General features: G+C 40.8%; 1 protein-coding gene across 8 annotated transcripts; it reads right to left on the bottom strand.

The window, feature by feature from the left end:
* Positions 1-1,366: 1,366 nt before the first annotated feature.
* Positions 1,367-25,339, bottom strand: STAMBP (STAM binding protein). Of its 8 annotated transcripts, none has more exons than XM_081483077.1 (10): positions 24,793-25,339; positions 23,088-23,305; positions 14,793-14,868; positions 14,400-14,495; positions 12,920-13,286; positions 11,771-11,895; positions 10,727-10,864; positions 4,047-4,159; positions 3,420-3,519; positions 1,367-2,022 (listed from the first exon to the last, which is right to left on the bottom strand). In XM_081483077.1, exons 2-10 carry the CDS (start codon positions 23,288-23,290, stop codon positions 1,966-1,968), a joined length of 1,275 nt encoding a protein of 424 aa, XP_081339203.1. In that variant the 5' UTR covers positions 23,291-23,305; positions 24,793-25,339; the 3' UTR covers positions 1,367-1,965. The 8 variants fall into 8 exon arrangements, with proteins under 8 accessions (XP_081339203.1, XP_081339208.1, XP_081339204.1 ...); XM_081483082.1 differs by having other exon boundaries at positions 12,923-13,286; XM_081483078.1 differs by having other exon boundaries at positions 24,970-25,339.
* Positions 25,340-27,544: the final 2,205 nt, after the last annotated feature.

The raw sequence follows: 27,544 nt of genomic DNA, 5'->3' as shown, positions 1-27,544 counted from the left end.
CAAGAAACACTAATAAGACTTCCCTGGTGGTGGGAAGTGGCTAAGAATCCCCTTGCCAATGCAGGGGACACAGGTTCGATCTCTGCTCCAGGAAGATTCCACATGCCGTGGAGCAACTAAGCCTGTGTGCCACAACTACTGAGTTCACGTGCTGGGACTACTGAAGCCCGCGTGCCTAAAGCCTGTGCTCCTCAGGAAGAGAGGCCACTGCAGTGAGAAGCCCGCACACCGCAACGAAGAGTAGCCCTGGAGAGTAGCCCTTGCTTGCAACAACTAGAGAAAGCCTGTGCACAATAACAAAGACACAGTGCCCCCCCAAATATAAAAAAAGAAACACTAAAAACAATCTGGTAAGAAGTCTATTGAAATAGTTCAAGTAAGGGGTAATAAGATCGTAAACTAAACAGTAGCCTTGAGAGTGCAAAGAAGGCATGCACTGCCTAGGAAGTACAGAACCAGGCAACCGTGGGGCTGTAAGGGCAAGGCGGACCAGGCTGCCTGTGGGGCTGCAGCAGGGAAAGGAGGGTACTGACTAGAGAGAGATACTCTTTCCTTTGCCCAGACCCGCCTAGCCCCACATTTCCACCTACTCTGAAACTGCAGAAAAGAGAACTTCCAGTATCTTTGGAGTTAAGAACCTATGAGAGCGTGAATATAGACACTTGGCTCTTGCAGGGGAAAAGTTCAAGGGCTACAAACCTAAGTCATAAAGAATGAATATGTTCAGGACACAAAATTTTAAAATGAAGCAAAACTTCATACAGTTGTAAATTTTTTCCCCACAGAATTTTGATACAAAAAGAAATCATTCTCCTATCCAAGGTATTTATTCTGCCCTCTGAGGGGACACAAACAATACCATTAATTTCTAGGACACCTTAGAACACTGGGCTCAGCTCATAGGAAAAATACAGAATCAGCTACAGCTTCAAACATCTCCCTAGATGTTGCTTAAGTCAGAAAGGAATAACCAACACAATAAAGCCAGTAGGGTGTGGTGGCATGGGAATATAATCATTTATTTGGAGTGTAAGCTGGTACTCCAAATAAAGCCACTATTATCTTCAGCTGAAAGATTTTAGGGCATAAGGAGGAAGTGAATGGATGACCCACTTGAGATAGCACCAAAAGAACAAAGATGACTTCACACCTCTGGAAGATGGCAAGAGGCAGAATGAAAGGACTGAACAATTTAAAGTGAACTGGGACATACCTGCAATGTTGACACATCTCAAAGTTCTATTTTTCCATCACCTTTCCCCAAATAACCAGACGTTTTAGTTAACCTGTCTGTCTAGACAATGCTTGATTCAACAGATCATTCTAGAGCGCACACACACACACAACATATATATATATATATATATAAGTTAATTGTTATTTTATTGTAGAAGAAAAAATATCCTGAAATATTTGTTAAATAACAATAATTTCTGACAAAATCATTCTTTAGGGTTTTTGAGCCTCACCATCTGGTCAGACATAGCAAGCTGACCTTCAGCCTTATAATAAGCTTCATTAATCTTGCCATAAACCACAGAAAAACCCAAAGATTTTTTAAATGGCTTCCCAACTTCTGCATAGATGCTCTTCATTAGTCCAAAGGTAAACAATAAACAAGCTGGCAAAGAAATTAGAAGGATACATGACAGGGAAAAAATGTTAATAATTGGTGAATCTTGAACAAAGCACATGTGAGTCTTCATTACACAGTTTTTCAACTTAATTTTTTAGTTACAGGCAGACTGAAAAGTTGCTTTAGCATGACCACGCTATTTTCCAGATGTGCCTAAAAAACATACTTGATTATTTCTTCTCAAACCAGAAATAGAAAATCAGTTCTCCCCTGGGTGATACTTTCTATTGTTTTAAAAAGCTTCCAGAGCTTTCTGGAAAGTTTAAATTAAGGGGCTACAGTACACTGATATGGTTTTAGAATTCTTGGGAGGCGTCTTAGTCAAACTCTCATCGAAGGTCTGTGATGGTCACAGCTCTGTCCACAACAGTCACGTGATTGCAGCTCTGCAATAGGGAAACAGAAAGAAAGGGAAAGTCCTGGAAAATTCAGAAAAGTCATCTTTCAAATGCCTAAATACTTAAAATGCTCATTCTGGCTAGTGGTTCCCAGGCTGGCAGCCAGACTGTTATTTAAGTGGCAATTATGGTAAAGGGTCTGGGAATTATTATTTCCACCAATCCAGAATCAATAGCCTGTAGTCTGAATCAATATGGACCTATATAGCTCCATTTATTCTTCAAAGGTATGTATATTCTAGAGTCATTTATAAAATATACATTTATTTTAAATAACTGCTGAATTAATTGCAGTATGCTGGGTCATTCTGTCAATCAGAAAATAAAGTACACCTTTTCTCTCAAGGGGAATACTCCCTCTTGGCATGTGCAAGGGGTCATCCTAACTGAAAGCCTAGGCACTTCGGGGGGATTGTGCAGTCAGTTTCAACGTCCTGGTACCTAGACATTTATTACATTCCAAGGCAGACTTCCCTATTTGTTAGCAAATCTGTCAGAAATTTCTTTCTCATACTCAGCTGAAAACTGGCACTGCACAGGGTCTTAAGCTTTAGTTCTGAGACCTTTTTATACAACAGCTCTTCTGATACTTACAGTCAGCTCTCGGATGCTCCCTGGGGCTCCCTCCTAAACATCCCCAGTCTCTTTTATGTGCCAAGGCTCTGGAGTCCCTTTTCCACATTAGTTTCTTTTCAGTGAACCCAAAAGAAATAATAATATTCCATGGCCAGCATGGAGTGAGGCAATACTATCTCATTAGATTTGAGGAGAAAACTGCAACGTACTTATCAGCAACTACAACTTTCTATCCACAGCTTTTTACCACTGTGAATTTACCAAAAATCCACAACTTTTACTACTTGGGGGAAAAATTTTCTAAGAAGGTCATAAAAATCTCTATTACCTAAAATCAAATTAAAAGCAAAATTCCAAAATTAAATATACTTTACCTATCTTAAATGGCTTTTTTCTTTTGAATTCAAATCTCTTATTGAAATGCAGGCTTAGCAAACTGATGATGATGCAGGAAAAAACCTAATGTTTAATAAGCAAGCTACTGCACTTGGTACTTTCATTTAATCTTGTCCACAACCCTATAAAAGTATATATTATTATTACTATCATCATCATCTCCATTTATAGGTGAGAAAGCTGAGGCCCAGGAAGGTTAAATAATTTGATCACAACCCTTAAGTAGCAGAGCTAAGACTCAAACCCCTTCTTGCTCCACGCTGCTTCCCACACATGTCTTTGTGGGAAGATTTAGAAAAATTAGTGACAAGGCTGATCTTCTGTGTGGGTCGTGAAGGACACTGTGCCGCATCAGCTCTGACTGTGCTCCCTGGTTAATGTGTAGCTCCAGTTTCCTCTACAGGGATACATACACAGAAGAGGGGTGGATCCTTGCTGTGGGGATGAAATCCTTTCTGGCGACAGGAAGAAATCTCCTCTAGTCCATGGTCAGTGAGTCTAAAGAATCCAGTTCTGAAATAAGAAAAAGCAGGTCCAGAATCAAGCAAAGGTTTCCCCCTCAATCACACACACACCAGGCAGGGCAAAACTCATTTTGAGACACCTTCAAAAGTCTGCTGGCCCACAGATCTCTTCTCTGGTGAATGAATCAGAGAGTGATTCATCACTGCCACCACATCAGTTTTACTGGGAGAATTCATAGTAAATAACAGGGGTTAAAATGAAAAAGTTAATTTTCAGCGATAATCTGTTGGATACTGAAATTCTCTAATCTGACATCAATCTCTTGAAATTCCTACTGCTTCAAGTCAAACACTTAAAATTTCTTACATCTTTTTCTTATAAAAGCACCTACACTATTGCTTGGATACTTTTATAAACAAGCAGAGTAGGTTTATCAGGCTACAGGACTTAAAAGGAAGCCCTTTAGAAAAGCCAATCAAATACCACAATCTATATATTAGATAGAGAACAAGGTCTTAAGAATGCAGAACATTTCCTCTGAGGCTTTTCCCCTGAACCACACCCTAGGTACTTACTCCTGGAATTTGGGGGAACAAACAATGGCTATCGATTCTGGCAACATCATCTGGTACGAGCAGTGAGTGTGTAGGTCAACACTGGAGAGGAAGGCTGTCTGCGTGGGATGAGTCTGAGAAGAGAAAAAAAAAGCCTCAGTGAGAATACACAGGCAAGCCTGGCCCATGAGGAAAGTGAAGTGTTAGCTGCTCAGTCATGCCCAACTCTTTGCAACCCCATGGACTGCAGCCTGCCAGGCTCCTTGGTCCATGGAATTCTCCAGGCAAGAATACTGGAGTGGGTTGTCATGCCCTTCTCCAAGGGATCTTCCTGACCCAGGGATCAAACCTGGGTCTCCCACACTGTAGGCAGATTCTTTACCATCTGAGCCACCAGGGAAGCCCCCCATGAAGGAAGGCAGAGCCAAATAATTCTCAATAACTTGCCATGATCTCCTTAAATATAAAAGCCATTAGCAGCCATGAGGAATATGCCTGAAGTTCCTAATAAGCAATGAACTTCCTTCCCTGCATTGTAAACAAATGTAATTTAACATGAGCGTGTGCAGACTCATAATTTCTAATTGACCATCAAGATCTATCTGGCTCCTCACAAGCTCTCTCAACACAATGGAAAGTCATCCATACTGGAACAGATGGTATATGCTACCCAATACTTCAACCTGGTAGAAGTCAAGGACTTAACAAATCACAGATGAATGATTCTTCTTCCTGACAAAGGGGTTTAAAAGTCAGGCACAAGTCAGGGGCTCCATAGGCAAAAGTGGCAAAAGCTGTCCTGTGGTTAAAGCATATCATTCAAGGATATGAGACGCAGAGCGTGACTGGGATTTCAGAGGCTGGTTAAACCACAAGGACCCTGTCTCATCTGAGAAGAAGACCAAGTTGTTGAAATTTGAAAGTAATCAGTTAAAGCACCATATAAATTTCATTCAGTTTATCTCATTTGTTCTCAGTTATTTAATTTTGTTTTTTTGGCTGTGCCGCATGGCTTGTGGGATTTTAGTTCCTCAACTAGGGAGGGAACCTGGGCCATGGCACTGAAAGCGCCAAGTCCTAACCACTGAAATTCCCGTTATTTAATGTTTTATTGAACACTGTCTTTGTATACAAATGAACACTATATAATGACTTATCTCAGAGGGGGTATGGTGTTAGATAACGAGGATGGAAAAAGAAAAGACCAAATATGACTCAAAAAGAACACCAATCTTTACTGACTTAAAAGCGCAGAAAATAAATATGTGCACTTGACCAGTATTTTTAACTCTGTTGTGCAAAAAATGAAGCTCCTAAGGGAACTTGTCAAAAGCACAAGTTCCTGCACCCCACCCTGGAAATATCCATCCTGAGAAGGAAAAAAATATTTTTTTAAAGCTCATTAAATAATTCTTATGCGTAGCCTCATCCGAGAAGCATGACTGCACAAAACGCTATGACCAGCTCACTGTGGAAGAAGTCTACAACACAGGAACAAGTTAGCTGAGTACTGACAGCAAATCCACACAGACGTCTGCACGGGGCAGGAAAGGACTTTTATGACAAGGGAGAAACAGTTTCTACCAATAAGAATACGATCCCATAGGCTTTTAGGAACATATGGCCTGTATCAACACCTTTCATCCCATGGTTAGAGCTTGAAATTTTAACTGAGAACAAACAAGGTCTACACAAGTTGATGAAGGTCTCCAATCTAAAGTTGGGTTAGCTAGAAAGACGATATAAAGACATATAGTAGGGCCTCAATAAATAACTGTAAAACAAAAAATCTTGTTTGAGCCTCTGCTCTCCTCTAACTACTATGCCTTCTCTCCTTCCCTTCATAGTTGAGTTTCTTGAAAAAAAGTTATGCCCACTGTGCCCACATGCTGGAGACATTTTTATGAAAAAAACAAAGACAAAAAAACAAAAACAAAACAATACACCAAAGGAACAGAAATGAGTGAGGAAAGCGAATGCTGAGGGCAGCCTGGGTGTTCAGATGAGCAGAGTGTCCACAAAGAACAATGCCAGCTAAGACAGGGCTAAGACAAGGTGAAGGAGTGCCTTGAATACTGAGTTGGGGGTTACACAATAGTTGGTGATAAACAGGATCATACAAAGTTTTTGACGAGTGGGGGCTTCCTGGTGGCTCAATGGTAAAGAATCTGCCTGCCAATGCAGGAGTAGTGGGTTCAATCACTGTTCTGGGAAGATCCCACATGCAATTAAGCCCATGCACCAAAACTACCGAGTCTGTGCCCAGGGTCTGGCAGCCGAAACTACTGAGCCCACATGCAGCAACTACAAGTGAAGCCGCTGCTGTCAGAAGCCCACGTGCTGCAACCAGAGGGCAGCCCCTGCTCGCCACATCTAGAGAAGAGCCTGCACAACAATGAAGACCCAGCACAGTCAAAAAAATTCAAAGTTTTTGACCAGGAACCTGATTCATAGCTGGCATGGTACAGAAGGGAGAATGGACCTTTTGTATTCTCCTCTTGCCAACTCTAAGATCTGAGCAAACATTACAGTCTGTTTTGGTTTGCTTTTAATCCCAAGTTAGGAAGAAATAGTACAGAAATATCATGGGGGAAAAAAAGCTGGAATACTATCAATTTAAGTTCTAAATTTCTTCCTAGCTAGGCCCTCACTGATATTAAAAATACTTTTACTCACTTGTGGCTAAGATGTACCTAAAGTCTAAGCAGTAATTATTCCCAACTTTCCCTCTTCTTGTCCAGTTCTTAAACTCTCCTGTCTCCTCCTGCCGGGCAATGGACCTAGACTTCAACCTTATTGAAAGATATAAATTATCATATGTGAAACGAATCACCTCTCCAGGTTCGATGCATGATACAGGGCGCTCGGGGCTGGTGCACTGGGATGACCCGGAGGGATGGGATGGGGAGGGAGGTGGGGGGGTGGTTTTGGAAGGGGAAAACATGTACACCCATGGTGGATTCATGTCAATGTATGGCAAAACCAATGCAATATTGTAAAGTTAAAAAATAGATAAATTAACTAATTTAAAATTAAAAAAATAAATAAATAAATGAGTTCCCTCAAAACCTCCAATTATAACCTTGAAAATCTCTCTGTAACTTTCTTCCTTCAATTCTGTTGTCGAGGAGTGTTTTCTCCCTAATATGAAGATGACATCCTCTTTGTACTTTTGACTTAATTCCTTCCTACCTCCACATTATTTTGTCTCTCCTGTCCTTTTACATCTCATTCACAGGTTCCACTATATTCCACCCACTCACTGGGCTTAAAAACATGCTCAGACAACTATACACAAGAATGCAGATGAACCTTAAAGACACTGAGCAAAAGAAGCTGAATACAAAAGAACACATATTATATAATTCTATTTAAGTAAAGTTCAAAAGGGCTTCCCTGGTGGCACACAGGTTCAGAAAGATCCCTGGAGAAGGAAATGGCAAACCACTGCAGTATTCTTGCTAGGAGGAGCCCATGGACAGAAGAGCCTGGTGGGTTACAGTCCATGGGGGTCACAAAGAATTGGACGTGACTGAGCACACACGCATGCATGTAAAGTTCAAAACCAGGAAAAAGTAAACTATTGAGTTTAGGGACACACACTAAGGTGGTAAAGCTATAAAGAAAGCAAAGAATTTCAAAAGAAATCAAGAGAGGGATTACCTGTACCAGAGAGGAAGGGTGACTGGGCAGGAGCATGGGGTAGGAGTATGTTTCTGGCAATGTTCTATTTCTTAACCTAGGTAATGTGTACACATATATGTTTGTTTAATGATTCATTAAAGTGTACATTTAGTTTATATAATACTTTCTTATATATATTTCAAATATAAAGGTTTCAAGAAAATAAAAATAAAAGCAACACATTTTCACACACCAAACCATACATCAAGCAAACTTTCTCTCAACCTGGCTATTCCTTAAGCCACTATTCAATCTCTTTCCTTTCCTCTAGTTAGTGTGCTAAGCTCTTCAAAAAATAGTGTACATTTCACTATCACCACAACCTCAATACCCATTACTTCTTAAACCTTTTAAATGTACTCCCACCACTGTTTAAAACCCACTAAACTGAGGTCATCAATGACTCAGCAAGTCCAATCAGCTCATACAAGTATTCATCATTCTGGAGCTCTGTGCAGCATGTGACACAGTGAATATCCTGAAGTTTCTTTCTGAGATGTTCCTCCTCCTTTGGCACCTATGTCTCAACACTACCTCACCTTTCTCTGATATCTCTGTGCTTCATGACTAACTACTCCCTATGCTCCCCTAGGTGGCCTGGCCTTCAGCTGAAAGTTAATTTCTTCTTGTTCTCCACCCTCCCCCAGTTCCATAGCCTCCAAGGTCAGCTCTACGTAGAGGTCTCCTGGTTCTCTTTCCCACCTTGACCTTGTTTCCAAGTTCAAATTACCTGATAACTACCTCTACCGATACAATGCCTTGAAAAAGAAAAAAGTGAAAGTCAGTCTTGTCTGACTCTCTGCGACCCCATGGACTATAGCCCTCCAGGCTCCTCTGTCCATGGGATTCTCCAGGCAAGAATACAGGAGTGGGTTGCCATTCCCTTCCCCAGGGGACCTTCCCGACTCAGGGATCAAACCCAGGTCTCCCACATTGCAGGCAGATTCTTTACCACCTGAGCCACCAGGGAAGCCCAATGTCTTACCAGTATCTTAAATTCAATATACTTAGAACTGAAGACAACATCTGCCCCACTTCCAAGTAAGTTCTCTTGCTGGCACCTCTGTTTCTCCTTATGAGATGATTGATCATTGCCACTCCCATGAGTCAGGCCTGAAATTTCTAAGTCATCACATTTACTCATCATCCTCTCTGACTCATTCCCCACATCCTCTGAAATTCTACATTTGTCTCTTTCTTTCCCAAATGCACTGCCATCACCCTGGCTCTCTTCATTATTACATTTTAATCATCACATTAACGTCTTAAATGAACTCCCTGCCTCATCCTACTCACTAAAAAGCAACTATCCAGCCTGTCCACCCAAAATACCACTCCTAATGTATTATGTGAAAACTTATCTATCACTGTTTCCTGATATGAACTCTAAGCCCCAGAAAACTGGACCACTCAATGCTCCAGGATTCCAGTCTGCCTATTTCACTGTTGTCCCCTTCATATGCAAGTCTCCCTTGGCCCACCCTGCCGCAAATCTAGTACATCATGCCAGCTGCGATCCTTCCCTCCTCTAAACTCCACATGGCATCTCTTAAGGCACTAGGCACATTCTGCTTCACATAAGGAGTTAACGACTTGTCTATATGTCAATCTCCTCTATTAGACTAAAAACATATCTTACTCAAATTGTATCCCCTGGTGGATAAGACACGGGTTTTCTATCCCCCATTTATCTATAATGGGGGACACACAATAGAAGGCAAATATTTACAAAAGGACAGAGGCACATGGGACTGCCTCACAAGTCAGTATTTCCCCAATGCCAATATACAAGTATGTGCAATTTTCCCAAATCCAGAAATAAGCTGCCTTGTTTGTGTGGAACTCTGTCACACAATGTAAAAAACAGCTTGGCCTATGAGAATGAGGGGTTGAAAAAGAATAAAAAGAAAAATTAAAATGTAATCTTTCGGGATGGAATTATATTTTACCTGAATATTACCAGAAGACTGTTAGGATATGCAGATACTTAAAAATTTTCTATTTTGACAGCCCTCCTGAATTACATAAAGGCATAGGTTGTTTTGGGCTTCCCTGGTGGCTCAAATGGTAAAGAATCTGCCTGCAATGCAGGAGACCTGGGTTCAATCCCTGAGTCGGGAAGATACCCTGGAGAAGGGAATGGCTACCCACTCCAGTATTTGCACCTGAAGAATTCCATGGACAGAAGAGTCTGGCAGGCTACAGTCCATGGGTTTGCAAAGAGTCAGACACGACTGAGCAACTAACATTTTCACTTTCTTTCATAGGTTGTTTTAAGAAAGATGAAATGCAAGTATCTGAATTAACTTCCTTGGTTCATTTTAAATATTTTGATTTGTACACCTTTCAGGAACATCATTTGTATGAAGTAAGGCATAACCTCTGCGGTCAAGGCTCACATACACTCTCAGCTAGCATCCTATCAACATTCATGCTCACATGGAAATCGGGACTCTAGAGGAAGAATTTCATTTCTATTAAAAAACTATTTTAATTAAAAAGTCCTGGGATTCCCCGGTGGTCCAGTGGAAGAATCTGCCTGCCAATGCAGGGGAGATGGGTTCGATCCCAGATCTGGGAAGACCTGCAGCGCAACTAAGCCTGTGTGCCACAACTACTGAGCTTGAGTGCTGCTACCACTGAAGCTCATGTATCTAGTGCCCATGCTCCACAACAAGAGAAGCCACCACAGTGAGAAGTCCATGCACCATAACTAAAGAAAGCCTGTGTGCAGCGATGAAGATCCAGCACAGTCAAAAGTAAATAAATAAATCTCTTAAAAATATAATAAATAATAACATCTTTTAGAAATGAAAAGCCCCAAGGAGCTCCCAGAAATCAATACTGGAGTGTAAGCAGTTAAGTATGCTAAGGAAGTCAAGTCTGTAGCCAACAGAGGGAAATACAACCATCTAAACAGTCTGGATACAATTCACTCTGCTTCAATAAAAGAATAATCAGTGCGTCTATAACACCATGTGAGGAGACGAACCCCCGAAGGGCTCAGAACTGCTTACATGAATCCAGCCCAGTGTGATGAGACCCTGCTGATCCTGTATGAGGAAAAGCTCTTCTTCATTCTCAGTGTTGCAATAATCAGACCCAGCGCTTTGCTTGGGGATGAGAACATGGGTAATGGTAAACTCGTTCCTCATCTGTCAAATTAGAAAACAGCTCGTCACAATTCCCCAGTACTTAGGCAACCCTCTCTGTCACAGCAGTGGAAAGTTAAACTTCCATACAAGCAAAGGCCCTTCTCCCAGCCTGAGTCTTCTTCATGAGGTGAGTTCCTCATGTCAGTCTCGCTCACAACTCTTACTGCCCAAGTACACTGCCTGGGACCCTCTGCAAGGCCAAGATGCTCACGGCCCTGTGGGAATTTCCTGCTGCAGCCAAACAGGTCTACTCATGACTCTTAAGCAGCTCTGGGTATAGCACCGTTTCTCTTCCCTTATTCATGTCTAGAGTAGTTCCCTTTTACTGTTTCTCTAAGCCCTTCCCAACCTTTAAGGTTCAGTTTAAGTCTGTTCCACTTTACTCATTCATTTATTCAGCAGTTAGTAATGAGTTCTTTAAGCACCTCCATTGAATGATCCTTCTTTCCCCATAATTTCTAGTGCTTTTATTGTACATGCTAGTCAGCAAACTATCTTTTGGTGTATATCTCCCATCTCTCTAAAGTGCTTGGGTACTTTTTGTGGACAGATGCTATCTGCCTTACATATTTCATATTCTGATGATCTACCATAAAGCAGGTGTTCAAAAGCTGAACACAGGATCTTCCTACCAAGTTTAGAATTAAGCATTTCTTATTACAAGCATTAAAATACTCAGTTAAATTCAAGGGACTCTGAAAATCAATCAAATCCAGGGTCACTAAATTCAAGGTGACACTGCATTTTGCTGCCCATGGCTCCTTCAGCAGAGGGATCCGTACAAAGAGTAACTGACCCTGGGTATCTTCTCTGAGAGGCACAGGAGGCCAAGGGTGAAGAAACAGTCTAGGCTCTAGAAAGCATCTGTTGGTTTCTTTCTTTCTTTCTTTTTTTTTTTTTTTTTACCAGTTTTCCACAGAGGATTCCACATGTCTCCACTCCCCGGGCAGTGTTGGCACTGGCCAAGTGGAGGAACTGCGGGCAGAGCTTCCCGGGTACCACCACGTGGCGCAGTCCATCGATTGTAGGAGCTGTGAGGGAGAAAGAAAAAAGCCTAAGACATGGGGCACAGCCTCCCCAAGCAGACCTCAAGAGTTGGCAGCCCTAGGAGAGCAATGCCAAATCACTGGGGTCCCTCCAACTGCAGGCAGTAAGTGGGGATCTCATCCTAATGGCAGAAGAGAAAGGGCTCAAAGGCTCTTCTCCAACCTCTGACCACAGCCATTGGGAGTATGTTGTTTCAAGAAAAGAGAAGAGGCTTTAATCATTCAAGTGAAGACAAAGAGAAACTACTACTTAAGTTTCTGAGCTATTCAGGAATAACAGTGAGAGGCAACGCTGCCGAGTACATGGGGAGAAATCTTGAAAGCTTCAGAGTCTCACACCTCTTGCCTACTCTTACCGTGTCCTTTAAGTAGATCTTCTGCAAAGCTGAATTCCTTACATGATTACTTGAAAGACAATTCCTAACAAAAATATCTATTCTAATCATCAAGGCATACTCATCATTTTGCTGCTACTGTTCTTTTCTCGGGTAGCCATTCATTGGTGACAGGAGGAAAGACTCAATAGTTTTTATGGCTAGACTGAATTACCACTGACTACACAGACTATTTACCTTGACTAAGCTCCGTACCAATTAGGAATATTTGCAAGGCAAACACAGTTCAGTAGCTTTTATTTTTAAGTCAGTTGTTGAATTTTAAAGTGTTACTATAAATCTCAAATTTCCTTTACAAAAGGTTAACAGTGGTCTCTAGTTCACTGAACATTTCAAATCTGTATATAACCCTTAAAAGCTGAGAGTCTGACTTTCAAGGATTTTATCAGATCTTCAGAAAATCAACCTAGCCCAGGTAAATTATATGGCTTAAGCAAAGGCCACTTTACATTACAGCTGTAATAGAACACAGTATGATAATATTGATCAAATGGATTTCTGTGACCAGAGCCTAATGAGTGGGATCACGGAGGTAGTCGTACACTGAATCCCTCGGAATGACATCCTATTTGGCTGCAGCTGAGATGGAAGAGGATTCGAGCAAATCAATTCACTACCTTCCAAGTTGTTCAATGCTCCAGGTTTCAAGGATCTGTCCACTACTGGTGGCTTGGCAAGCCTCACAGTTGTATTACAGTCTGAAGGCTGTGTGGATATAACAGGCACTGTGGGGAACACATCTAGGGAGGGCTTCTCCAAGTCAGGTACCAGTGGGCCACCCAGGCCAGGGTCCACCTTCCCAAACTCCTGTACAATCTTCAGTCGCTCCTTTTCCAGCTCCTGGTTCCGGATCATCTCCTCGAAGGCATGGAACTGCTCCTGCTCCAACTGCTGCTGCTTCTGCTGCGCCACCCTCTGCCTTTCCTTTTCCAGCTCTTCCTGCATGGCTACATTTCGGGCAAATGCTTCCGCTTCCTTCTTCTACAAAGCACAAATAGGAGTTAACACGAACACTTTACACTCAAGTAACTTCACACCTTAGGAGGACAAAGCTTTTTAGCAGGGAGACTGCCCCCAAATGTACTCCTGTTCTGGCCTGATTTCCAAACACAGAATTCATGCTTCCCTCAGTGCCTCTACACCCACAGAACAGTTACCCCTCCATCGATCTAACCACCATACACCTATTCTTCAAGGACAGTTAAAGTCCTGATCCTCTCAGTACCCTTTCTCAATAACTCTAACTAATGTATTTTCTTCTTTACCAAAATCTCAGTGCAACATATTGCCTGCACATGCATATCATATACAATTTTAGTCTCTAGGTGTGCCATGTATACATTCTGTATCCCAAGTAGGGCTGTGAAAAAGAACCAGATCCAAACTTATAAATGCCATGTAGGGGGCCTGTATTGAATTTTAACCCTGAATGAAGCCTCTGAAATTCTTCTGGTGATTAGTAAAATACAGAGTGACATTTTAAACTATTAAGAAACATCAAGTAACAGTTTCCTTCCTGAAGATTTTCAGTCACTAGGTACCTTAGAAATATACAGCTGTTTATCTCTCAGCTGATTTTCAACATCAGAGTCCAGAATAGAGTTCAGTAGAGTGTACAAAAGAATGCGGAAGTGCTTGCAGACCTGACACAGACCAGTGACACTGCCTCAGAGATTCTCACATGTTTTAACTGACTCTTCCCAACAAGAACTCATTTGAAAATATTAACAGCTTGAAAAAATTTGATTATTATAAACAGGTATAACCTGTTTTGGATATAATCAAATGTGAATCAAATCCCCAAATTCTCTGATCTAAAAACCCATTACTTTAGTGAGAAATTTCTTTGTTCTTAGGTTCTAGCTCTAGACATAACAGACAAGCAATAGGTTTTCTGTCTCTCAAGTCATCCTCTTAGATCAAGAGGTTAATCTGTACTAGAATCGTCAGCCTCAACACTTTTTTCTGGATTTTGCCAAAAATATAAAATATCACAGTGAAATCACAAGATCCGCTGAAGTACCTACCAGATTCCTAGAGCACAGCCTAAGAAACCAAAATAACTTCTTCCTATTTTTGCTAATACATACTCACTTTTTCTTCATTATATTCTAAATATTCTTTGGTATATCGTTTTAACAGTTCTGCCTTGAGTTCTTCTGCTTTGGGAAATGCAATCTCCTTTAATTTCTGGGATACAAAATCAAAATCTGAGAGTTAGGACAACGGTCGCCAATTAAGTAGAAAAGTAAAAAGACTTAAGTCAAGCTGGCAATGGCAACAACACTTCTAAAAACATTTAAATAATGTAATTTAAATTACCCCTGCCATACCATACCTGGTATTTCATAACTGATCTACTGAAATGGCCTTATCTCCTATTTGCAGGATTTGACATTCAGATGCAGACTCTGCTACTTATATCTGGAAGTTAGTCTGTGCCTCTTTGAAGCTTTTAGATGGGCAAGAGTGAAAGTGAAGACCCACCTTTACTGTGTCTTTTTTTTCAGGAATGACAGCCGATTTGTAATCTCGATGCTTTGGTAGTTTCTCAATAAAGAGCCTAAGGGAACAGAACAGATTGATGGCGATGCAAAGAAGACAGGCAAATGTCCAAAAGACTCTGAAGCAATGCAACTCCCTTACCCTGCAGTGGCTATCTGACAGGTTTCCAGGTATGCATGGGTAACAGGCCACCTCCCCACTCACCCTCAGCCCTGTAAAGAGCCACAGAATTGCTCTTCTCCCAACTCAGGCGTGCAGCAGCACCAGACGCCTATAACAAAAACTATGGAGGGGAGAAAATCCTAGCCTGTGCCCAAAAATACGCCTCCAAAGAAATTCTTTTCTGGTTGTGACAGTAACAGGCTTCCAAAGGAAAAGCCCTCTGTCACAAAGCATTCTTCAGTGAACAGTTTGGCAGCCAAGGGCAAGAGGCTAAGAGAAAACCCACGTTCTATTACTACTCCTAGCTCTGTGTGATCTTTGATGTTGGCTTATTTTCTTTGGGATTCATGTTCCTTTGTAGAAGAATAATCCTTGCACCAGAGTAAGCACTGGGATGCTCAGAGAGTGTATGTGTTATATGTGAACATTACATGTGTAACGTGTAATATGTGCACATGTGCATTATGTGTAATATTTGCATTATGGTCTCCGATGAAAACTGCTTAGAGAAACGTCAGCGCTAGATTTCTTCTTTCAATTCTTGTCCTTGACTGTAAAGCTCAATGGGAAAAAATAAACAATCAATTCATGAGCTCTAACATTTATGATGTCTACTTGGGGATGGTGAAGACAAACAGAAGTTCAGTAACTTGTCACAGCCAGAAGCGGAGGGCTCAGAATTCAGTGCCAGCAGGCTGATTCCAGATTCTGCTTAGAAGTATATACAGTAACACAGGAAGTATATACAGAAACTAACAAAAGTAGAGAGCAGGGGAAATAGAGTGCATGAGGCAAGAGTGGAAGTGAAAAATCTATATACCTTTTTTAAAAAAATTATTTTGATTTTGAACCATGTAATGAAAACTAGTTCATAAAGGATTTCCCTGGTGGTCTGGTAGTTAGGAATCCACCTGCCAATGCAGGGGACATGGGTTTGATCCCTGGTCTAAGATCCCACATGCTGTGGAGCTACTAAGCCTATGAACCACAACTACTGAGCTTGTGCTTTCCAACAAGAGAAACCACTGCAATGAGAAGGCTGCACCACAACTAGAGAGTAGCCCGTTTATAGCAACGAAGACCCAGCACAGCCAAAATAAATAAATAAAACGAGTTTATAAAACTTCCAGACCTGAACATGAACACCTTTCTCGTGTTTCAGTAACTGTAGTCAATTTTCTGAACAGGGATATATGGGCAGAAGGGTCTCCTGAAAACAGAATGAATAACACAACCCACTGCCCACAGTGGAGGCAAGAGAGTTTAATGGTTAGGAGGGCAGGCTCTGGAGCCACCCTGCTTAGGTTCAAATCCTGGTTTTAACCATTTATCTACCAGCTGTGTGACCTCCAGCACCATCCCTCAGTTGCTCTCTCTCTATAAATTATATATGCAGAGACAAACTAGTACTACCTGAAATGGTTGCTATGATACCAAACAGAGTTTAAAAATAAATAAAGTGCTGAGCACAGTGCCTAGCACATAGCCAACATCTGCTATATATACGATTGTTTTTACTATCATAATAAATAAAGATATGAGCAAGAAAAAGAGAGGAAGATGTTAACACTAGGGTTAGAAATTTTCCAGGCAGAGAATAGCTGTGGGCCAGAGGTATACTGTTCTCTGGGTTATATCTGGTTGCAGTCTAGAGAGAGGAGTTGTACATAAGCAAACAAAGATGCATTGGCAAAACACAAACAAAACAATCTAAAAGAACAAAAGGAAAAAATATGCATAAAAGTAAATAAAAGAGGTACATAATTAAATAAAATGGTACTCAATTTTACTTATAAATGAAAGAAATTCAAATTAAGATGAGCCATTGTTTCTCATCTATCAGATAGGCAAAGGCTTAAAACTGGATTACAACCAGTGTAGGTAAAAGCATAGAGAAAACAGGTGTCCTTACACACTCCTAGCAGAACTATAATTTGATAATACCTTTTTCCTTAGGGGAGGAAGGGGTGTAGGAGACAAGTATTCAAAATTTAAAATGTGTATACCATTTAAACTCACAATTCCATCTCTATGAATTTATCCTACAATAATACAAAAATATATGAATAAGATTATTCAATATAGCATTGTTCATAAAAGAAAGGCAAACTGAAAACCTAAATTGCCATCAGTAGGGGATTACTTAATAAATTATGGTGCACCCAAATGTGGAAAAACAACATAATCATTCACTCTTTCATTCAAAAAACATTTATTGAGCATCTACTATGGGGTCAGGCATTATTATAAAGGCTGGGGACTTGGCAGTGAAAGTCACAGTCACAAATTCCTCCCCACCACAGAGTATACATGACAGTCGGGGAACAGACAATAAACCAAACAAAGAGTATACAGATAATCAGTGCTGGGAAAAAGTCATTAATAGGGAAGGGGAATAAGTGACAGGGAAGGGACTGAGCTTTTAGATAGGGCAGCTAAGGAAGGCACCACTGAGAAGGTGACATTTAAGTAAGGACTGGAAGAGCGAGCCGTGAAGATATCTAGGATAAGACTGCTCTAGGTAGAAGAAACAGCCCTAAAGCAGAATGAGATGATGGATCGGTGTCCTGATATGTAAAGATACGACTGTTAAGAAAGCAAGTTGTAGAGAAGACTATGTTGTATGATCTCATTCAGGCACTAAGAAAAAAGGATAAAGACATGAGCCCATGTGCTTGCATGGGGATATTTTCTTAATAAACACACAAGAAATAGAACAGTGATTACCTCTGGTAGATGGGCATTTTCTTTTCACTTTAATATTTCCCTTGCTGTATGGTTTGAAAACAAACTGTTTTAATCATGAACAAGTATTAATTTTGTGTAAAAATAATTTAAAAAGTCAAACAGAAATTCTATAATGTGGATGCATTAAGGGCTCTAATTTCTTCCAATCTTAAAAGTTAGTCAGCAAAGTGAGCGTGATCACAGAGGAAAACCCTCTTCAGTCCATAAGCCCCAATCCTGGTGGTAAACATTTTCAACACAGGTGACAGACCATTTTCAGAAAGCAGGTTTGTGTTTCAAGAGGCTCACACAGCAGACAGGACTGCCTAAGTCCTCTGTAACTCTCTTCAATGTAGCCTAGTCAATGACCATAAAAAGCTGTAAAAGAATCCACTGCCTGGATTACTGTCTGTGCTCACCATGAAAATATGTACTGATTTAATATGTTGAAGATCCTTCTTCTATGCTGGGGTCTGCAAAAGGAAAAGCATTCCTACAGTAAGGAAAACCTCTGAGGAGGGAAATGTGCTTGAGATCATTAAGATGCCTAAACTGATCAAGGAAAAAGAACAAACACGCCCTTTAAAATCCTGAATTAAAGTATCCACGAAAGGTCTAGAACAATGACTCAGTAGTGGGGGGCGAGGCAGAGGAGTGGTGAAATAAGAGGCCTACCCTCCTCTCTCCTCCTCAGTGTAATAATTGCCAAAGTGAGCTCTTGTTAACTGACAGGAACATACCAAGTAAAGTGTAGTAGAAAAACAGAAAAAGAATACTGAGCTAAAAGGTTTTTTTGTAACTCCTAGGGCTTGTCAGCTCACAGAATCAAGAGTTAGGGTCTTGATGATATCTCCAAGAAAAATAAATGTAGCTACATTTATTGATTCAGGTCAAGCCAATCCAACGATGTCCCAAATTAAAAGCCAAATCTAACAAGTTAAGTAATACATTCTCCCCTCCTCTCACTCGACTCTTCTCTAGGCCAAGTTCATCACATTAAACAGTCCTATAAGCAGAACACCACATACAGGGACAGGCTCCCTTTATCAGTCTTGTTAACACTGATATTCACATCACTCAATGTAATAACAAGACACAGGAAAAAAAAAATCAACTTAAGTTTCTGTGTGCTATTAATCCTACTCCTACTCCCTCTGGCCTATTTAGGAGTTCATGTCTATGCTGAATCTCTTTTCTGTACCATTAGCCTTTCCTACCCCACAGTATCCCTTCCAAAAAATATGCTCTAGCATCTCCCACCTTAAAACAGACACAAACACATTCATGTACTCTTTGTCCCCCTTCAATTATTTCAATTTTCCACTTTACTTCTGGTCCAACTTCTCCAAAGGGCTGTCTATGCTAGGGCTTGGCAAACTATGGCCAGTGGGTCAAATCTAGCTCACCATCTGTTTTTGTAAATAAAGTTTCATTGGAACACAGCCTCACTCATTCATTCATGTATTATCTATGACTTGCTTTCACACTACAAAGCAGAGGTTGTGACAGAGACCAACTTGCCTGTGAAGCCAAAGATATCTACTATCTGGCCCTTTTACAGAAAAAGTTTGCCAATCTCTGGACTATACTCTTATTGCCCATTCACCTTTCGACCCACTTCCAGTGAAACTGCTTACCAAGATTACCAATCACATCATGACATCAAACCAAAATCCCTGCCCACCTGACACAGCTGCCCACTGTCCTGCAATTACTTACGTCTTTTGGCTCCCAGGACAAAGTGATGGATTTCCTCCTGTCTCTCAAAACTTCCTTCCAAGTTTCCTCTATTGGCCTTCCCTCCACTAACCAACCTTGGGGCTCTCTCCTAAGCTCCTTTTCTTCTCATTCTACAGTCTCATAATCAAAGTCTCTTTTCCTTTAATACACCATGGATCCTTCCAGCCTCTAATGAAGCCTATGGACTCTTCTCAAAATAATTTTTTAAAGATGTAATATAAATAATGAAAGATTACAAACAGCCCCATTCTACTGTAACAGTTTTCAAAATATTAAAAAATGATGACATGTGCTTACTTACTGATGCATTGCTAATACATTAAAAAACAAGATCTAGTTGTGGGTTTAAGAACTGTACTATAATTCTGAAGTAGTGATAAGTATAAATGTTATCTTGAGATATCAGCAACAATCATAATATGAAAATATCTTGATTTCTGTTGGTGACAAAACTACAAATACTAATAATACTGTGGTTTGAGCCTATATTCAATATTAAAGAAAATGCTAAATTTCAGCTACACATTAGTAAAACTAAGAAAAGTCTTTCCCAACCAAGTTCATGGACACTGAATTCTATCAACAAATCCCTGTGGGTTTCCGGACCCTAGATTAAGAACCACTGCACTAGACAGTCTCAGCAGTTCTTATGGCTTCATAACCAACTATATGTTGAGGACTCCTGAGCATGTTGCTCCAACAGAGACCTCTCCTCTGAGTTCAGACTGCTATACGCAACCTCCTACTAGACATCACTACTTGGGTATCTCATAGATAACTTAAACTTAACACCCTAACATGTTAAAAACCCACACCTGAACTCTTTGTCTTCCTACTACCCAACAACCCCCTTTGACACCACTCTCCCCATCTCAATAAATGGACCAGGAAATCCTAAGTTACTCAAGGCAAAAACTGAGGTCAACCTTGATACCATCTTCTTTCCAAAATTATGAGTAACTAACTGAACTCTTATCTCCAGAATACAAAATCCATCTATTCTTTTCCAGGCTACCATGTTCTTTCAAGTCACCAGCCTCTCTCTTGAACTGCTGTTAAGAGTTTCCTAACTAATCTCACTGCCTTCTCTTAACACTCCCTCCACCAGTTACTACATGGCAGCCAAAATTTATATTTCTAAAACGTAAGTAAGATTAGGTCACAACCTCACTTAAAAGTTTTCAGTGGCTTTCTATTACTCTCAAGATAAAATGTAAACTCCTTACTTGGCCTCTAAGATCCTCCATGATTTGGCCCCGCCTGCCTCTCCAACTTCATCTGAGGTCATTCTCTCTCTTCATTTGCTACACTCCGAACACAACGATCTTTAATCCTCAGAACACACTAAGGTCTTTCCTACGTGAGAGCTTCTGAATACACAGTAGTATCTGTTTTAAACACTCTGCTTTATGCTTTTGGAATGACCAACTCTATGGCACCCTTCAGGCCTCAGTTTAAATCTTACATTCTTGGATAGAGGTTACTCTATTTAATTAGATACCCATGGTTATTTTCTGTCATAGCACTTTCTCTGTTGCTTCCAAACCGTTTTCCCTATTTTGTAACCATATATTTCTTTGCTTACCTGTATACTGTCTTCTCCCATGAGAATAAGGGCAAGGGCCATTTTATTTACTATGTACATAGGACTTACTGTACTGTCAAGTAGATAGTAGATACACACAATATATATTTGCTGAATGAATATGGTCCTCACCCTCAAAGCACTTTCTATGTGGAACAACAAGACCCAGAAGGCCCTTCAGAAAATACCTGGTAGAGTGATTCCATGATTCTATTGCATTTACTCAACTATAATTTCACAAAGGAACTGTGCCCCTCATTCTGAGAGATCTATCTACAAGATTACTGGAAATATACTAGTTCTACCAGCAGCAGAGTAAATGAAGAGGACAATAGCCAAAGAAATGTCTCAGGAAAATAAATTTTGCGCCCATTGTGCCTAGGAATGAAAAATTCCTAATAGCAAAGAGGGAGAAATGTAATTATAATTCTATGAAACTTTATCAGCATTGAGGCCACATAACAGGACACTGTGGTACGGATGGACTGCAACATCTCTGAGGAAACAGATACTACTTATAAACTTAAAAAAACCACAGCAGTCCCTTTTCTCCATTCTAAAATTACAATATGAATTTTAGGCAATCCACTCTTACACCTACTTTTCTTTAGAGTACTGGCTCTCAGCTGGGGCAGTTTTGCCTCTCAGAAAGCATTAGTGATATCTGGAGACATTCTGGGTTGTCACAACTTGGGGGCAAGGGGTTCTATTGGGATTTAGTAAGTAGAAAGACCAAAGATGCTGCTAAACACACTACAATGCACAGGCCACTCCTGTGCAACAAAGTATTGTTCAACCCAAAATGTCACTATCATCAAAGTTGATAAACACTGCTTTAGAGCAGTATGTGATCAAAAACTTAATATCATATAATTAATATGCATCCATCACCACTGGAAGAACATATAAGAAGCTAATAAGAGTGACTGCCTGTGGGGAGAGGAACTAAAGGTTTAGGGGAAAAGAGGAGCGGTAGGGAAATTTAGTTTTTAAATATATATACCTTTTGTGCCTTCTGAATTCTGCACTACATGCACATGTTACCTATTCAAAAAACAATAAAAAATAACCCCAAATTAGTGTGTCTCCAGACTATAATCTCAAAAGACTACCTTCAATTCAAGAAACATCACCAAAAAGAAAACAAAAAGAACAGGACTTATGTTGTAAAATGAATCCTGAATTAAGAGTTGGAAAAACCAGGTTTTTCCACTCCAAATTGTGGAATAAAGCCTACCACTGAACCTGGAGGGTGTTTCCTCATGTGCAGAATGGAAGGATGAGGTGCCCTACACAGTGCACGCAGAACTATGAAGATCAAATGACATAAATGCAGGTGAAATATTCTATGAACTATTTAAGAGCTATACAAATACACTGTAATTATTATTATCTGAAGGTCCTACTATTATGAAAGAACAAAACTAGAAATTACAAATGAGATCTTTTAATATTATTATTCCCTTCCTAAATTACACATCTTTTCCAATATCACTGGGACTTTAGCAATTGTCATGCTGCGAGAGGCTAAGCAACTCAAGGGAAAGGTCTTATTATCAGCTATACAAACTGTAGGTGGTCAATATTATTTAATGATTTACATGATTATGATAAAGGTTAAGAAAAAACTTTTCCCTGAGACTCTCAATTTGCTACAAAATAAGTAGAGGTGAGGAATTTTGGCTCTGCTAAACCTCAACAATAATCCTCTGATTGGCTGCCTTAACAGAGAGGGGATGGGAAAAAATCTTCATCAATACAAAACATGTATAGTTTAAACACCAACTCTCTTGCCTAACAGCTGGGCCATGTGGGCACAGGCCAAAGAGCTAGGTCTCTTACTCATGAAACTACTGAGTCATGAAAACAACACTTTCAGTACCCATGTCTTCGAATGTCAAGAACAGCTAATATGTAGGAGCTGCCAGCAAAAATGATTAATGATAATGATGTTGTAAAGTTCTCTGGTTTTAGCAATTCTGAGCAGAAATAAATGAGCACAAGAGCAGCATGAGTGAGGCATCAGTCACCAGAAAAGAAAAAGGAAACTGGAGGTGTCTTACGTGATATATTTGTTATAGAGGATGAAGGCATATTCAATGTTGCCTTCCTCACAGTAAACAGATGCCATTCGGATAATCTCCACTCCAGAGCGGAAGTACCGGCGGGGTGGAATGTCTTCATTTATCTCCACTGTGCTACCCCTGTGGGAGAGAGCCCTCACCCGGTCTTCGGGTGGGAGGCTCACATCTCCATGGTCAGACATGAGGACCAACAAGTCCTGAAACAAACAAACAAAAGATGGCATCAATACCAAGGCCCCCGTCACCTCGGCACAGCCTAGTACACTGTTTATCTCAACAAACCTCTACCTTACAAAGAAATTAAGAGAAAAACACCACATGCTGTTGCTCATATTAAATAAGGTCTCTTTCCCACAAGAAGCCTGAGACCCTCAAGGAAGCCCACTTCACAAGGATGAAAGGACTGACACACTCAAAAACCCATCATGCCTGTAGCATGACTAGGTGGTACAGAGAGTATAACTATAATGAGCCACAAGGGGTTCAGTTCTCTCTTCACGCTAATCATTCCCTGTCATTAGGGGGCCCTGACCTTGGCACCATAAAAAGAGGGACAGTATCTTGTATTTTTTCCATTATCTCTCCTCCCAGCTACCCACTTCCATCCACCCCAGTATCTGGCAGAGAATACTCAATGACATTTCCTGATGATTAACTGACTTTATGTCGATCATTTAACCTGAGAGGAGTAACGGACTTTGTCTACAACTTTTCACACTTTAGCACAAGGTTAGTGAGGGGAAGTGGTGGGGGGATGAATATTTATAATCCTGACTCTGCTCATAAAACCGTTAGTCCAGTCAATCTACAACATCATCATTTCAGGGTAAAGATTTCAGATCTAGAAAACAGTTTACTCAAATCTATCTTCGAAGACTAAGTACTCTTTGAATAACAAAAGGACACAAAGGTAACTTGAAAGGCAAAACCCAAACCACCACCACCAACAAAAACAACCTGTGAGTTTTCCCTCCCTGGGTCTCAGATTGCAGTCACTCTACAATCTTTCTTGATATTGCTGCTGTTAGAATCAGATTCTTTCTTCCAATCAGATATCACTCTACATCACTTCCAAAAAGATTCTGGATATTTGATGCATACTTGAATTACAGCGCACCCCCACTCCAGTATTCTTGCCTGGAGAATCCCATGGACAAAGGAGCCTGGTGGGCTATAGTCTATAGGGTCACAAAGTCGCACATGACTGAAGCGACATAGCACAACCACCATGCTGTAGAACATACAAGCTACAGCAGATTTTGGAATTCAAGGCCCTGTGTCAACTGGCCCCATTTGGTCCTTTTAAACCTTACTCATTGCCAACAGAGACCTTTTGCTTCAGTCAGGATTCTTATCTGCCCAGAAATCCTCACATTTGTTTCATTTGTCTATCCACTGTTGTTGTTTTCCATTCCAAGCCCTCCCTCAAAGATGGTTTTCTCCAGGCCAATTCTATCTCTAGGTCACACTTCCTCCACCAAGCTTCTTCTCAAACACCCTAAGGGTACAAAAGTTGTGGGGACTACCAGGGATGTAGTGGCATTCCACCTCCTGTGGGAGTCTTTTCAGGGGCTCAAGAAGCCACTAGCAAATCTAAAACCTCCCCAAGTTGCCTAATCAGTAAACTCAGTGCAGAGCCCATCAAAGCTAATTGAAGCTGGAGAAGCTTGTTGCTCTTTATTACCTCTCGGGAGAGGATCTTGGTCGAGAATGGAACCCCTTCCCAAGGCCAGCAAGTGCTGCCCCACACGACAAAGCTGAGCAACACTCCAAAGAGGAGATGCAGCGTCGGCAAATAAGGGGGGAAGGTGGCGGAAAAAACCGAGGCGGGGGAAGATGACTGGGAGGCGAAAGGAAGTACCAGGAATGAGCGAAGGGGCAGTTTACAGCGGAGAAGGATCCACTGACAACTGCTTGAGGCCCCCTTCTCGAAAGCACTCAAGCCCAAGCTGTCAACATCGGGCAAGATTATTCAAGGTTTTCGCGTCTATCGCGTGCGGTAGGAGGGGACGCGCTGGGCCAGGCTGGGGACCGGAGCCGTCAGGGGCCTCGCGCGCGACAGGCCGGGCAGGGGGCGCGGGGAGGAGAAGGCTGCAGGCCCCACACTCACGGTGGCCGCTCCCCGTCAGACTCCGATCACGCTCAGCGACCGGGCCCCACCAAACTGCTGGGACCCTGCCCCACCTGTTCCCCCGCGGACGACTCTCGGCGCTTCCGAAAACGTCACGTCCGGCACCCGCTCCGCCCCGCCCCCTCCCTCTGGTCTGTGAGTTAAACTCTCAAGAACTTAGGACCCGAGCGGTGACTGGTGGGCGGAGCTAGACCTGCCACCTGCAGGGGAAGAAAACACCAATGAGGAGAGAGCGGGGCCATTTTGGTAAAGGAAAAGCAACCCGCAAAGAAGAGAAAACGAGTAAAGGAGCCAATGACCAAGCTAACTTTTCTTTTAGGTTACCACAGACACAGTGAAAGGCTACACAAGTTGTCATACAACATCCCTTAGAAAAGCTTCAGAAGTATGAAATCAGATAAAATTTGTTACATAAATCATACATATATTGAAATTAGACTGGTAACCTTCATGCTTACCCCAGTCGTTTCAGTCCTGTCCTACTCAGTGCGACCCTATGGACTGGAGTCTGCCAGGCTCCTCTGTCCTTGGGATTCTCCAGGCAAGAATACTGGTGTGGATTGCCATGCCCTCCTCCAGGGAATCTTCCTGATTTAGGGATCAAACCTGCATCTCTTATGTCTCTAGCATTGGCAGGCGGGTTCTTTACTACTAGCGCCACCTGGGAAGCACGTGTTATGTATTTATGTCAGTCCTAAAAGCTAGGGTATCCCAGTTTTCTGCAGAAAATTCTATGAGCTTTATCAAGACTCATTGCATGTTGAAACCTATCCCACCAGACTAATAATACCCTATTTATATTACGAAGTCACTGAAAAAACAGATGCGCTGTGTCTTTAAAGTTTTTATGCTAAATACACATCCTCGGGTCTTCTCTATGTGGAAATTTGCTTTCCCCGAATTTCCATTCACTTATTTTTATAGAAATTACTCAAATCTCAGCTCTTCATTTCACCTTAATTTTGTTTATTGCCACATTCAGAAAGGTCATGTCGAGTTCTGTTTTAAACCTTTGTGGCCAGAGAAATAGGCCACATTGGACTCATTGGCTGTTAGGGTCCATCCTGGTCAGTGACAAGGTTTTCAGAGGGAGAGTATTTGGGGAACTGAGCAGTCATTCTAGTGGTTTCCACTAACAGGATCTAAAAGTAAATTTCATTTTGCAAACTTTAGCACACCACTTTAGCCCCTCGAGTTCTTTTTTGAATACTGGTTAAGCCATTAAAATTTTCTTGGATTAACTTTTTTTTTTTTTTCTGGCCATGCAGCACAGCCTGTAGGATACCAGTTGAACACATGCTCCCTGGTTGGAAGCATGGAATCTTAACCACTGGTCCACCAGAGAAGTCCTTAATTTTTTTTTTTTTTAGGATATATTACAATAAAATTTTATCTGTAAATTTGAAAAGCATTTATTTTGTAACCATTTCCTTTTCAGACTGTAGGACTTTCAAAGCTTCATTAAGAAAAGACTTCTTTAGCATTTCACTAGAAATTTCTAGGTTTTTATAGATTACCTGACTCTGTTGTGATCATAAAGTTTGCGATCATACATTGCAAAAAGCAGATGTATATTTGTTTTAGGTTAGCAATATTAGATCTTGGCTGTTGTAGTTTTAATGTTTAAAGCTGTTTCAATATCAGTCTAAATTTTGTTAAAAATGACATTTGAATTTATCCCTTGCTTCAAGGTATAGTATTCAGCTTTATAAACTTTAAAAAATATTAGTAGACTAATTCATGTTCATGTATGGCAGAAACCAACACAATATTGTAAAGCAATTATCCTTCCATTAAAAATAAATTAAAAAAATGTTAGTAGACTAAAGCCCAATATGTTTAATATTTGATTATCTAGAAATATTATATCATTATGTATTTGTTCTTTACCTCTATATTGTTGTTGTTTAGTTGCTCAGTCATGTCCAACTCTTTGTAACCCCATGGGCTACAGCATGCCAGGCTGCTGTGTCCTTCACTATCTCCTGGAGTTTGCTCAAACTCATGTCAATTGGGTTGTTGATGACCACTATCTAATACTGATGAATCTGCTTGCTTTGACCACTGCAAAATTGTCAAGAACTTTTCTATTTATCTACACATACTATTTCATAAATGGGTGTGCTTAACAAGGACTAAACTATTTAAAACTGAAATAGAAACCTATTTGCTTTGGAGACTGATTGTATTATTGAGTAATTGAATGATTTTGTTCTATTGCTGTCTGGAGGAGTACCCACAATGTCTTTAAATTCTAAAAATAAAATAGTTGCTATAATAAAAAACATCTTTTGCCTCATTATCT

Source organism: Giraffa tippelskirchi, chromosome 4 (assembly GCF_054371585.1).
Source record: "Giraffa tippelskirchi isolate mGirTip1 chromosome 4, T2T-mGirTip1v1.2.pri, whole genome shotgun sequence".
Lineage (NCBI taxonomy): Eukaryota > Metazoa > Chordata > Mammalia > Artiodactyla > Giraffidae > Giraffa > Giraffa tippelskirchi.
The sequence above is the reverse complement of the archived record's forward strand: the minus strand, read 5'-3'. Positions and strand labels throughout refer to the sequence as shown.

Coding starts and splice junctions, on each gene's coding strand:
- STAMBP (XM_081483077.1), bottom strand. CDS start 23,290: ATGTCTGACCATGGAGATGTGAGCCTCCCACCCGAAGACCGGGTGAGG. Junction 14,496..14,792: donor AAAAAAAAGACACAGTAAAG/GTGGGTCTTCAC, acceptor TTTGTATCCCAG/AAATTAAAGGAGATTGCATT. Junction 3,520..4,046: donor TGTTCCCCCAAATTCCAGGA/GTAAGTACCTAG, acceptor TTCTTATTTCAG/AACTGGATTCTTTAGACTCA.